The sequence below is a fragment of the Delphinapterus leucas genome, chromosome 1, assembly GCF_059928025.1.
Source record: "Delphinapterus leucas isolate spDelLeu-1000000601 "Yukka" chromosome 1, BTC_Dleu_Yukka2, whole genome shotgun sequence".
In the NCBI taxonomy this organism is placed as follows: Eukaryota; Metazoa; Chordata; class Mammalia; order Artiodactyla; family Monodontidae; genus Delphinapterus; species Delphinapterus leucas.
In genome coordinates, this window is record NC_143129.1 from 189,548,779 (window position 1) to 189,561,240 (window position 12,462).

The window sequence follows — 12,462 nt, forward strand, 5'->3', positions numbered from 1 at the left end:
CTGCCCGAGGAGGGTGAGTGCTGGTGAGTAAACTCGGGATTCAGGGAAGGGGCGGCATCTCTGAGGACCGCTCACCATTCATGGAACCATTACAAAAATCCACGTCTTTTTATACAATGTGCTAAATGTGTTTAGCTTTCTCCAGAACACCATCTAACAATGCTTGGATCATATTTAGGGGCAAACCCACAGCCACCTGGTATCTTCGCGAATTAACCAAGATCCCTTTTCCTACAGAGCCACCCTCGCCAGGGTCCAGGCCAGGACAACGGGTGATCAAGGGCAGCGTGAGTTTGCCGGGTTCCAGCACCCGTCAGTCGCATCGAGGCCACATGCAGGCATCCCCCCAGGAGAGGCAGCCACAATGTTGCCAAAGGCTCTTTATTTCAAAACTAGATTTGAATTATCAACGTTTCAAGAAACGTGCCACTAAATAATAAAACTTAGGGAATTCCCTGGCGGTCCAGTGGTCGACTTGGCGCTTTCACTGCCATGGCCCGGGTTCAATCCCTGGTCGGGGAACTAAGATCCCGCGAGCTGCGGCCAAAAAAACCCAATAATAATAATAAATAAAACTTAAAACCCAAGCTTCATTTCTCAGAAAAATCACGTGACTTAATAGATTAATGGGTGCAAATATTTTTAAGTCCCTTACATGCTGCTGAAGTGGCTCCTTGCTCATGGTTTCAGTCACTGGCGTCTGGGGCTGCTTTCACACGGCAACAGTAATGGCAGAGTCAGGGCCCGGCTGTCATGACAGAGACTGCACGGCCCCTAAAGCCTGAAATACCTACTCGCTGCCTCAGCCCTGTTCCAGCTGCTCAGACCAACGGCCCTGGGGCTGAGGGCCTCAGGGCCTCCCATTGTGGGCTGGACGCTGCCCCCGCGCCCCCAGCAGAGGGGGCAGCAGAGTCCCCAGCAGAGCCTTCCTCTCTGCTCGAGAAGCTCAGTTGTGTCCAGTGCAGAGACAGCTCCAGGCAGGGAGCTCGGGCCAGTGAGGCCGACAGCCCTTGCCTCCGTCCCTGGGTCACCAGTGAGGCCGACAGCCCTTGCCTCCATCCCTGGGTCACCAGCAAAGGAGGGCAGTGGCCTCCTTTGTGGGCTTGTCCCTGGGAATCTGGCTGAGCCCGCAGAGCCAGGCGTGGAGCTCCTGAGACACGCGGGGTGGCCTCGCAGCCCCGTAATGAACACTGGTGGATGGTGCGGCCTCAGACGTGGAGCCCAAGGACCCTGGTGGGAACTGTGCCTGGTGACAAACGGCGACACGCCTGCCTCCCCACGTGTGAATGGCGGGGCTGGTTAAGAGTTGTCGGGGGTCTTGGGGTCGGCTCCCTCCTCGGCCTCCTGGTGTCTGAAAAGCCGCTTGGCGCTCGGGGAGAGCGGGTGGGGACGGGGCTGGAGCGGGTACCGCCCCCCAGCCGCCAAGTTCCCCTCCTCCTTGAGGAGAAGCCTTTGCCCACAGAGTTTGGGGAGGCTGCGGCAGGAGGAGTGCCAGGCTCTGCACCCTGCCATCAGAGAAATGGGTTTTCCTCGGAGAACCTGCAGGGAGGTAGCGGCCAGGCCCCTCCGGCGGCCTTGCCGGGTGGGTGGGTTTCGTCCTGGGCCCATGAGTCAATTTGTCACGAAGGGAAGCAGTTCTCTGATGTCCTGAAGGGTGGCCCATCCCGTCTGCCTGAGACCCTCTCTGGCAGAACCAAGCTGGTGCCCAGATGCACAGGAAGAGAAGCCACCGGCCACAAGCTGGCTGGTCGTCCGTTTTTTAAATAAACACGGGAGGGTGGGCAGTGGGGGCCTCGCGTCACGGGGGCTGGACGCTCCCATTTCTCCTTAAATAAACACAGGAGGGTGGGCAATGGGGGCCTCGCGTCACGGGGCTGGACGTTCCCATTTCTCCAGGCTTCACCCAGTCCTTCTGGGTGGTTCACCGCAAAGTCTCACGTCCACACCCGTCGGCCAGGCCCATCACTCCCGCACCCCAGCCCTCTGCCAGCACTCGGCGACGCCCGACCTCCCCACAGCATCCGACGTCCCGAGAACCCCGTCCCAACGCTGCCAAGGCTCCTAGGGCCCTTCTCATTCCCGACAGACATGCCGCATCCCTTCTTTACACCCAACATGGCACCCAGGGCTCCCCCGCTGACTCTTCCCCAGTCATCCATTACAGTAAACGATAAACCACTGTGTCGTGTGCACCTCCCGTGTGCCAGGTGCGGGCACAACCTTCAGGGCAGAGTGCTGTGCCCGGTGGGAGGTGGCACACACGGGGCTGTGAGGGGCACGGAGGAGGCGCACCACGTGGGGGGGGGCAGAGCGCTCAGCGCGTGCGGGGGTCCCCAGGTCAGCGGGCGCTCGGCTGCTGTACTGGACTCCGTGGTGTCCCCCCAGACTCAGGTCCACCCAGAACCTCAGGTGGAAAAGTATCTTTTGTAGGTGCAGTTAGTTAAGTTAAAATGAGGTCAGACTGGGTCCTAATCATGACGGGCATCCTTGGGGAGCAGAGACAGAGAGCAGGCGGCAGAGGCTAGAGGGCTGAGCTCCCAGCCCAGGAGCTCCGAGGACCGCCAGCAACCCCAGAAGCTACACAGGCAAGAAGGACCCTCCTAGAGCAGCGGGAGGGCGAGCGGCCCCGCCCCACCTTGGTTTGCACTCCAGACGGCGAGAGAACGAACGGCGAAGCATCCAGTTTGTGGCGCTTTCTGCCGGCAGCCCCCGGGCACGTGGTCGCCGGCCATGGGGGCACCTGCAGGTGCCTCCCCGCCCACCTGCCAACGGGACGGCTACACAGCCTCGCGAACCCCATGGTTTCCACAGGACACAGGGCAGCACGAGGAGAAACACCAGATGCTCGGCTAAAGCGCCTTCGGAGCGGGCCGGACAGCGGGGCCCGCGGGCCGGGGGCTGGAGGGCTGTCTCGGGCTCTGGGCTTCGCAGGACACCCCCGGGACCAACAGGGGACACTGTGGGGTAACACACGCATCCCGGTAACGGGACAAATCTGCGTCCCTTCTGAATGCACGCAGGCAGGCAGGACCATGGAGCCACAGCGCCTGGACAGGGGATCCCGTAACAGGGGCACACAGGCCGAGTTTATCAGAAAAGACCCGAGCTGGCACCTTCCCGGGCTCAGGGAGCCTCGTAAAGGGCTCGTTGTCATCCAGGGACAGTGGCTGTGAAAGTGGCTCGAAGGCCTCGCCTGTGCGCAGGGCAGAGCCCGGCACCTCCTCTGGCGGGGGGGAGTGGGGGCATCTCGGCGGCCTCGACAGCAACTCACCCTGTTAAAGCGCTTGGCTTGGAAGAGGTGGCCGTTGGCGCGGTACAGCTTCCGCCATCTTCTGGCTCCACGGCGGTAGATGGATTCTGGAAAGAACAGCAGAAAGGGGTAAAGAAACGGCCTAGTGGCCCACGAGCCGAGCTCTGCCACATGCGGTGCGGTGGGGACAGGCCACCCGCCGAGCTGACATGCCTGCGTCCCCACAGCCACTCCTCACGCGATACCGGGGTCGACCTCCCCTCGATGCCCCTGGATGTGCCGCGAGAGCTGCCCTCCGCGGAGGGTCAGGCTGTGAAGACATCGGGGCCCGTGTGGCCTCCCACGTGTTTCCTTTCCACCCCCTTCCCTCCGGGCGTGAAAACCAGGCCCCTCTCCACACAGGGACAGGCTCCGACGGGCCGAGGGCCCCCTGGACGTGCACGCCCAACCGTCCTCAGAGGGACCCTGGCCGCCGGGGAGTCCACGGTCAGCCAGAGACGGGCGTCCGTCCAGCCAGCACCATCCTGCCCCCTCCGTCCCGGGCTCCCATTTGAAGAGCAAATCTAGGGACAGAAGTAAAGCCAAACCAACCGGACACTAATGTTGAATTGAAAGTTACCCAAACCGTCGCTTTCACAACCTGCATTCGATAATTCAAACTCCTGAGGAAGGAGGCTGCTCGTTAAAAACGCGGAGCTAAACGTATAACCAGAACCGTTGGTTTTATTCTTCCTCAAAAATGTTTCCAACTTCGCTCCTTCAAAACACTTTGAAAGTATGTGAAAACAAAATACTCAGGATACAACGGGAAGCTTTGTGCTTTTACAAAGCTCTGTAGTGAAGGCGACTTTCATGAGAAGTCAGGGAAGTGCCAGGAATATACTGACGTGGAAACTGTAACAGAATGTTTTTAAAACAAGCAAATTACAGCTCTGGCTGGAACCTGCCGAAACCAGGTCACAGTGACTGCAAAACCGGCTTCTCTCCCGTTAAATGGGAGACGAAGTGGGAAACCGAGAAGCCGACACCCAGACAGAACAGGGCCAGCCAGAGGTAGCGTCCTCACCCCCCAGCCCATCTGCCCTGGGCTCCGAGGGGTCCCTGGTGACGCCCCAGGACCCCTGCCCGGATGACAGGGTGCGGCCCTCCTGGCCTGATTTGGGGGAAGCCTGGCCCCCGGCAGGTTCCCGCTAACGTCCCCACGTGTGGCGTACACACCCCCCGGCTGTCCCAGCAGACGGAGGCATAAGGCACCGAGTGACACAGACACAGAGGGAGCTGGGCTCTCAGCCGGGGACGCGGTGGCATGAGACTCCGGCTCTTTCCTGCGCTCACACACGTGCCGTGTGAAAGCCTGAAAATGCAGCCCACCGGATACCCTTCAAATTTGAACAAAGCCACCCGAAATAAGAGACTCAAGGATGTCCTAGCAGAGGCCAAGGGGTACTAGGGAGCCCCCAGCAGGCCGGAAAGCTCAGCGAGGGGACAGGATGGAGCCCTGCTGACCCCTGGGCACGGAGCAGGACTGAAGGAAGGCGGGCGATGTCCTGCCGTCCACAGAGAGAAGCCTGGACCCCTGCTGCTACGTGCCCTCCCAGATCACACGTGGAAGCCCTACCCCCCAGCCCCCATGTGACTGTATTTGGAGGTGGGGCCCCTAAGGAAGCAATGGAGGTTAGTGGTCATAGCGTAGGGCCCCTGACGGGATTAGCACCCTCACAAGAAGAGGAGACACCCGAGCTCGGTCTCCAGGGCGGGAGGACACCGGGGAGGTGGCGAGTGAGCCAAGTGTCCTCACCAGGCACCGACCCTGTTGGCACCTGGGCCTCAGCCATCCAGCCTCCAGACCCTGGGAAGTGAGCTCCTGTGGTCTCCGCCCCCATCCAGGGTATTGTGAGGGCAGCCCACGCAGACTGGACGCCTGCCTCACTCCACACGCAAGCCGTGGCCTCAAAAGATAAGGACTGACCACGAGAGGCAAAGGGACAAATTTTAGAAGGAAATGTGGACAACCTTAACAGTCCAAGGGGGAGAAAAATTCTGAAAACCCAAAAGCACCAGCCCAAAGAGGAGAGGAACACACCTGAGTACCGCGAGGGGAGGACGCATGTCCATCCAGAGGCCGCCCGAGAGGCAGACAAACCCGTCTCCATTATCAGCCACACGCAGGAGACAGGTTCACGATTCGGGACGCGGGAGGCACTTCCACAGATCAGCGAGGAAAAAGCAACGGAAGCGTCAGCGAAAGACAAGCCTCCGCAACGTCAGATACCGTCAAGAGCAATGGGAAGTTGCCTGTCCTCCGAGACAGGGGCTAAACCGGGGCCAAAACTGATTGTCGAGAGGACGCGTGCTTCCCCGGGACCCAGCAATTGCACTGCTCCGAGACCAAGGCGCGAGGGGCCTCACACGTGGGCTCGCAGCCGGCAAAGGGTGTTTGCGGACGCCCAGGCCCATCGGCAAGAGGACAAGTGACCTGCGGGCGTGACTGCTCAGGGGGACCCGTCGGCCGTAACCTGACTTGAGCTATGCTCAGCAGCACAGACGCATCTTCCAAAATCAAAGCAAATAAAAAATCAGTATGAAGTGACGTACTGACGCCCATCAAGCGGGCTCTGTGAAATGATGCCCTTGTTACCAAACTAAAAAAGAAGCAAAACGGACAATGTGTTGTTTCAGGATGCGCAGGTATGAGATGAAATCCTTCTGGTCAGTGGAAGACCAGAAGCAGTGGGTCAGCGCTGGGCGGGTCGGCTGCTAAGGGCACGTGTGTCCACTCCGTTGTATGTTTTATAACACACGTGAGTCCCGTGCCCTGGAAGTGCCTCAAGTGCTGCAGTAAACAATATACAATCAGAATTGTAAAAACACAGAGGGAGGGGCCAGAGGCAGCAACAACGACACGGTTATAAACTAGTTTCAGATTTTAATAGTAACACAGAGCTCTGAGTCTGCACAGAAAGGCCCCGGCCGCTGCATGCGATCCTGCTGCAGGGGCCCACATCCACTCCCCCACCGGCTCGCACCCTGACCAGCGGGGAGCAGCGCCTGTGGACGTGCGCTTCACACCCACGGCAGAACACCGACCAGCAGGGCTGCCTCAGAGAGCCACGGCACTGACGTGACACTGCTCCCAGGCCACAGAAGTTGCAGACGTGCAAGTTAAGGGAGGGGAACCAGGGAGTAAAGTGGTGAGCAGGCAGGAGGGGGCCACATCCTCCAGGCCCCTCCCGACGACCAGCCCTCCTGGGGGAAGGGTCAGTGCATGTCCTGTGCACACAGGACCGCCGTGCAATGTTGGGCAGAGGTGTGACCGTGCTGTTGTCTTTAACAAGAGACTGAGCATGGTTTCAGGAGGTGCCTCTTGGCAAGGAGGGGAATGTGGTGGTTAATTTCATGTGTCAGCTGCCTTGGGCCACGGTGCCCAGATCTGTGGTCAAACATTATTCTGGACGTTTCTGTGAGGGTGTTTCTGGATGAAATGAACGTTTAAACCAATGGTCTCTGAGTGAAGCAGACTGCCTTCCGTAATGAGGGTGGGCCTCGTCCGATCAGGCGAAGGCCTGAAGAGACCCCCAAGGCTGACGTCCCCCAGCGAGAGGAAGTCCTGCAGCAGATGGACTTCGGACCTGAACTTCGGCAGTGGCTCTTCCTGCATCCAGCCTGCAGCCTCCGTGACCATGTGAACGAATCCCTCACAGTGAATACTCTCTCTACACACACGGCCTGTTTATTCTCGTCTGGAGACCTGACTCACATGAACCCTCAGGTGATACTTTCCATTACTCCCCACCCCAGGCAGAGACAGGAAGTTGCCGTCAGAGACCCTGGCAGTGCACAGCCCGGCTCCACACCCTGGCATCACTTCCGGCAGAGGCAGGGGAGCCCCTGTGGTGTCCAATCCACACCCACGTTGCCACCTGGAAAGCAGTGCCCAGGTGACTTACAAGGAACCACAAGGGACAGCAGGGCATCCTGCATTGAAAAAAATATATACAGTTTTTGTTCTGAAGTAATTTCAGACGTACAGAAAGTTGCAAAGACAGTTCAGAGAGCTCCTGTGTAACCTGCCGGCAGTTTCCCCTCGGTTAGCATTGCTCCGACACGGTGTGAAAAAGAAAAGGACACACGTGCTCAGGGAACACGCATGTGCAGAGCGCTTCCCGGGGCGGGCGCTCTGGGGATGACCCGCCCCACCGCCCGCTGCACCCACCACGGGCCCTGAGTGTCCACCTTCCCATTCGGCCGATCTCAGTGGTAAATGGTCCTGAAGCCCAGCCGGGTGGGCTGGCAAGGCCTCCATGGGAAGCGGGCCCTGGGGGGTGGCTCCGGCTGGCCCCGCAGCTGCTCCACCCGGTATCCTGGTGGGTCAGGAGGCTCCAACTCGGTCACCATGTCAAGGCCGACTTTGGAGTCAGAGTGGCTCGAAGTCAGAGCCTGCTGGGCACCTTGAGGTGTCCGGTCGCCTCCACGGTGCCCGTGCTCTGGACGGACACAGAGCGGGGACGACAGTGGGTCCTCAGGGCCCCGTCTGCTCAGCCGCTCCTATACCTTCTCTCGGCCTGAACGACACCCTCAAAGAAGCTCTCTGCTTGTCTTTGGAATTCTATAATTAGGACGGCTGCAGGGAACTTTAATGAGCTCAGTTTCTATGGCAATGGAGCATCTTGAGGGCTCTGACAAGGCGAAGAAAATACACTTTAAAAAGGGAGCTTAGAGCAACAGACCTTGAAACAAACCAGGCAGCCCCCAGATTTTGGGGGGAACATGGGGTGCTCCGAATTTTCAGGGCAGATCACGATGCTACTGGAAGCCTCTCTGACTGTTTGCTGGACACGGACCCACCGCCCAGATGACCAGCCCAGCACAACCCCCGGACAGCCCTAGAGCACCTCGAAACTGTGGCGGGAGTGCTCCGGCGACGGGGCATGTGGGTCAGCCGAAAGCCTTCCTGGTGGTTCCGGGTTGGTGACCAGCCCGAGGCAAGGCCAGGGAGCTGGTGAGGGGCCCTCGTCCCTCAGGCTGGGGGTGGGGTCCTCAGCAGAGCGTGCGCTGCTGGCCCCAGGCCCAGCTCCCTCCGGGCGAGTGGCGTCCCCTGGGGTCCATGCTCAGGAGGGCGGGGCCCGTGTCCAGTGGGCAGCGCACTCACTCAGGCCACCCTGTCCTCACCGACCACACATCCCACCAGAAGGCTCCTGCCGCAGGCTGCACGTGACCATCTAGAAGCAGGAGTCTGGGGTTTACGTGGGACGCTGGCCTGGCCACGGGCCACGTATCTGGTGCTGCTGAGAAGCCTGGTGGCCGCACAGGCTGGGGGTCCCGAGAGACGGTGGCCAGTGTGGACAAACAGTCCCAGGAAGCCCACGGAGCCACACAGCTCACCTGCATTTCCCAGTGGCTGGTGTCACCCGACCGTGGATCCGGCAGCCCACTGCTACGCACACCAGATGGTCGCTGTGTCTCAGGAGGGACCGGGCACTGCCCCCAAAGCCGTGTGACCCAGACCCATGTCCTCCTGTGGCTCTGCGGGTCATGCTGGGGGTGGAGCAGCAGTGAGCAGGACACAGCAGGGCCGGTGGGGTCGCCCCCTCCAGGGCCCTTTCCCTCGTGGCTTCCTGCCTCTCACTCTGATCTGTGTCAGGAGAAGACGCAACTTAGAATCCGCTGCTCTGAGAGGTGGGCGAGGGGCCTGAGGCTGCAGACGCAGACCTGGGAAGGGTCTCAGAGCCACCCTGGCAGGAAGCCAGCCACGTGGGCACAGCGGCAGTTTGGTCCTGTCAGCGGGCCCGGCTCCCACAGAAGCCTGCCTTCCGCACGTGGTCCCGACGTGGCCCCCAAGCCTTGGCATTGCTGGCGCGGAGCTGACCTCATCTGGGTCTAAAGCAATCCAAGGGCGACCCCAGGGATGTCATGGGTCCAGGGCCATCACGTGACTGAAACCACCCAATCAGGCTGCAGAGAGGGGCTTCCCTCTGAGGCCAGGTCGCCCCTCCCTGGGCAGTGGAGCAGGGACACAGGGCCCGGGCGTGGTTGGCTGCGTGGACGAGGTGGGGCCAGCCCCAGGGTATGGCCACGGGAAGAGAGAGTGACCAGGGCCAGGCTTGCCACCCCACACTGCCGCCTCTGGACACGTGCTGTGGGGATGTCCCTTGGGGGGACTGCCCATCAGCTGTGGCCACAGCTATCTGGAGCACGTGCCAGCGCCGTGGCCCGGCAGCACCGGTGGGGCCTCCCGCAGAGAGGAGGCTGGGGACTGGGACCAGCATGCGGTTCGTTTCCCTGAGCCTCAAGCACGGCAGGGAGAAGAGGCGTGACGGTCCCCCCAGTGTGACGTGCTGTGTGCAAAGCGGCGGGGCAGACACGTGTCCCCTGAGGCTCGGCGACGCCTGCAGGAGTCCACCTGCCGGACACCTTCCCTGGTGGCCAAGATGGACATCTGAGCTGTGCCCGTGAGGACACAGAGGCTGGAGGTCAAGACGCTAGGCTCCGTCGACAGGAGAGTGGCCACGGGAGCCATGGAGCAGCCGCCGGGGGTGGGGAGGGGAAAGGGGTGTCTCCCTCGAGGAGTGGCTGACGGACGCACCCTGACCCAGCGCTGGAGCCCCGAGTGGCGGATTCACTCCCACAAAGGCTCCGAGGGACGGGGGGGGCCGGCACATGCGAGAGACCCAGCGAAGGACCAGGTTCCTGATGTTTGTAAAGAGAAACGCTTAAGTAAAGAAAGGTCTTCTGCTCCCCAGGACGGGAGCTGTGAGGACCGGACGGCGTCCTCCGTGTACAGCAGGGGCCCGGCCAGCACCCAACACCGGGGTTCAGGGCGACCAAGCCATCCAGACAGACCCAAGGGCCCATCCCTGTTGGCTCGAGCTGCTGTCACAGGGCCCCAGACACCCCATTAAAGAACAGACCTCGACGAGGCACAGGGGGCACAAGGCCAGGGCCACACCCTAGGGGTTCCCAGAAAGGGCAGGCCTCCCAGGGCTCCTCAGAGCTGTCCCTTTGTCACCAAACACCATGAGTTAAGAAACCCATCCTAAGAGGTGTTTTGAGAGGGAGGGGGATATTATAACAGTTCAACTTTCCCACAGTTTTTATCACAAAGATACAAATTTGTCATGAAATGAGCTGAGTTTTGATGAAATGTCTGACCAATGTTTTCAGAAAGATTCTCTGGAAAAACGTACACCAGCTTGCAAGCGATCTGTTGCAGGTGAGTTCCGCCGCACCACTTCCCCTGCACGCAGGCGTCCTCCTTTACAGACTCACTTCTTACAAACAGCACGAGCCCTGGAGCTACTCAGAGCCCACCTGTGCTGCAGGGGCCCGCGTTCCCCCCAGACCCGCTGCACCTGCGGCCCGGAGCACAGGGCCAGGCCGACGGGAGAAGACCTCGGGCCGGGAACACGGGCACCCCGAATGTGCCGGGGGAAACGATGGGAGGGGACTGAGGACGCAGCCCCTCCAAAGACAGCCAGTGGCGGCTGGACCACAACAAGGACGGGCCGGCATCACGGCCAGACGTGCGGATCAGAATGGGAGACAAGGCTGGTTCCCGGGAGGCCAAGCGGAGAGCGAGGCCCGGCGCTTGTGGGATCCAACTGCAGATGAAAACTGGGGTTCAGGGCAGCCGAGACAAGCCAGCCCCAGTGGCCGCCTGGGTCCTCCCGGGACCCACAGACAGGCTGCAGCAGAGTCTGGGGGCTGGAGGCCCGGGTTCTGGCGACGGCCTCTGCCAGCTTACTCGGCAGAGGGGCTCCCGGGGTCTCTTCTCCTGTGGCACAAGCACCCCTCCCCACGATCCCATTGCCACATACACCTGGGGTCGGGGCCTCCACACAGGAATTTGGGGGGCACGTTTGGTCCAAAACAATCTGCTCCTGGCCCCCCCCAGATTCATGCCCCTCTCACACGCAAAACACACCCACTCCATCAATAGGCCCGAAGCCTTCACTCCTGCAGCAACACTGACGTCCAAAGTCTCACTGAAACATCATCTAAACCGGGGGGGGGGGGGTGACACTCAAGGCGCCCCCGGCCTGGACCTGGGAAAGTTGTGTGTTTCCAAAATGCAACGTTGGGGGACTTCCCTGGTGGTCCAGTGGTTAAGACTCGGGGCTCTCACTGCCGAGGGTGCAGGTTCAATCCCTGGTTGGGGAACTAAGATCCTGCAAGCCACATGGAGTGGCCAGAAAACAAAAAACAAAAACAAAATGCAATGTTGGGACAGGCACAGGGTGGTCAGTCCCACTCCAAAAGGAGAAAGAGAAAAGGAGCGAAAGCAACAGGTCCCCAGCAAGCCCCAGACTTGGCCAGACAAATTCGCCAGATCTTTAAGGCTCTAGAATAACCTCTTTGGTTTCATGTTCTGCCCCCCAGCCTCACTGGAGTGGCGGGGTGGCCCCCCACTACGAGGCTCTCTCAAAGTCCCAGAGGAAAGGGGAATGTGGAGAAATGAACCAAAAATCTAGGCTGCCCTTCAAGGCATTTGCTGAGTCCTACGCTGCACAAATCCAGGGCAAAAGGCCAAGAAATCAAGCAGAAAGAGCTGCTAAAAGGTTAAAAAAAAAAAAAAAAAGCTCGGTGGAGATTTCTGGCTGACTCACAGTGCTGGGGAGACAAAAGCTGGAGATTGGGGTCCTGGTGACCCCCCAGACTTTTCCAGCTGTAATTACTAAAAGATATTAAAGGAAAATGAGAAACAGACCAGCCTCAACAGAATCAAGGTGACTCACCCACACTCCATCTGCTGGGATAAAGTCAAACCCTTTCAAGAGGAAAATAACCTCACTCAGAGCTCCTACACTTTTTCAAACACAGTATCTGATATTCAGTAAAAAGTTACCAGGAAGGTCAAGAAATAGGAGCATTTGACCAAATAGTCAATAAAAATGGCCTCCCAGGAGATTCCGATATTCTACGTATGTTGAAAAAGGTAAAATGAGAGAATTTCACCTGTGAACTGGGTCTATGAAAAAAGGAATCACATTCTAAAAACCCGAGCATTTTAGAAATTCTCGAAGTGAAAATACAATGATTGAAATGAATAATTCAGGAGACAGATTTAAGAGCAGGTTAGACAAAATAAGACATAGTAGTAGAAAAGATCCAGATTGCAACACAGTGGGGGGAAAACCGGGATGGAAGAAAGTGCAGGAAAGAGGAAGAGGGCATATGGGACACGGTGAAAAGACATGGATGTGGCGCCTGGGGGA

At 59.3% G+C, this 12,462-nt stretch overlaps 1 protein-coding gene across 1 annotated transcript in view; it reads right to left on the reverse strand.

The window, feature by feature from the left end:
- Positions 1 to 12,462, reverse strand: part of PRKCZ (protein kinase C zeta) — a 98,745-nt gene that overhangs the window by 28,407 nt on the left and 57,876 nt on the right. Inside the window, exon 5 of the mRNA XM_022598764.3 lies at positions 3,272 to 3,357. Within this exon, the coding sequence (XP_022454472.1) occupies positions 3,272 to 3,357 (86 nt within the window). The remainder of the gene's footprint in view (positions 1 to 3,271; positions 3,358 to 12,462) is intronic.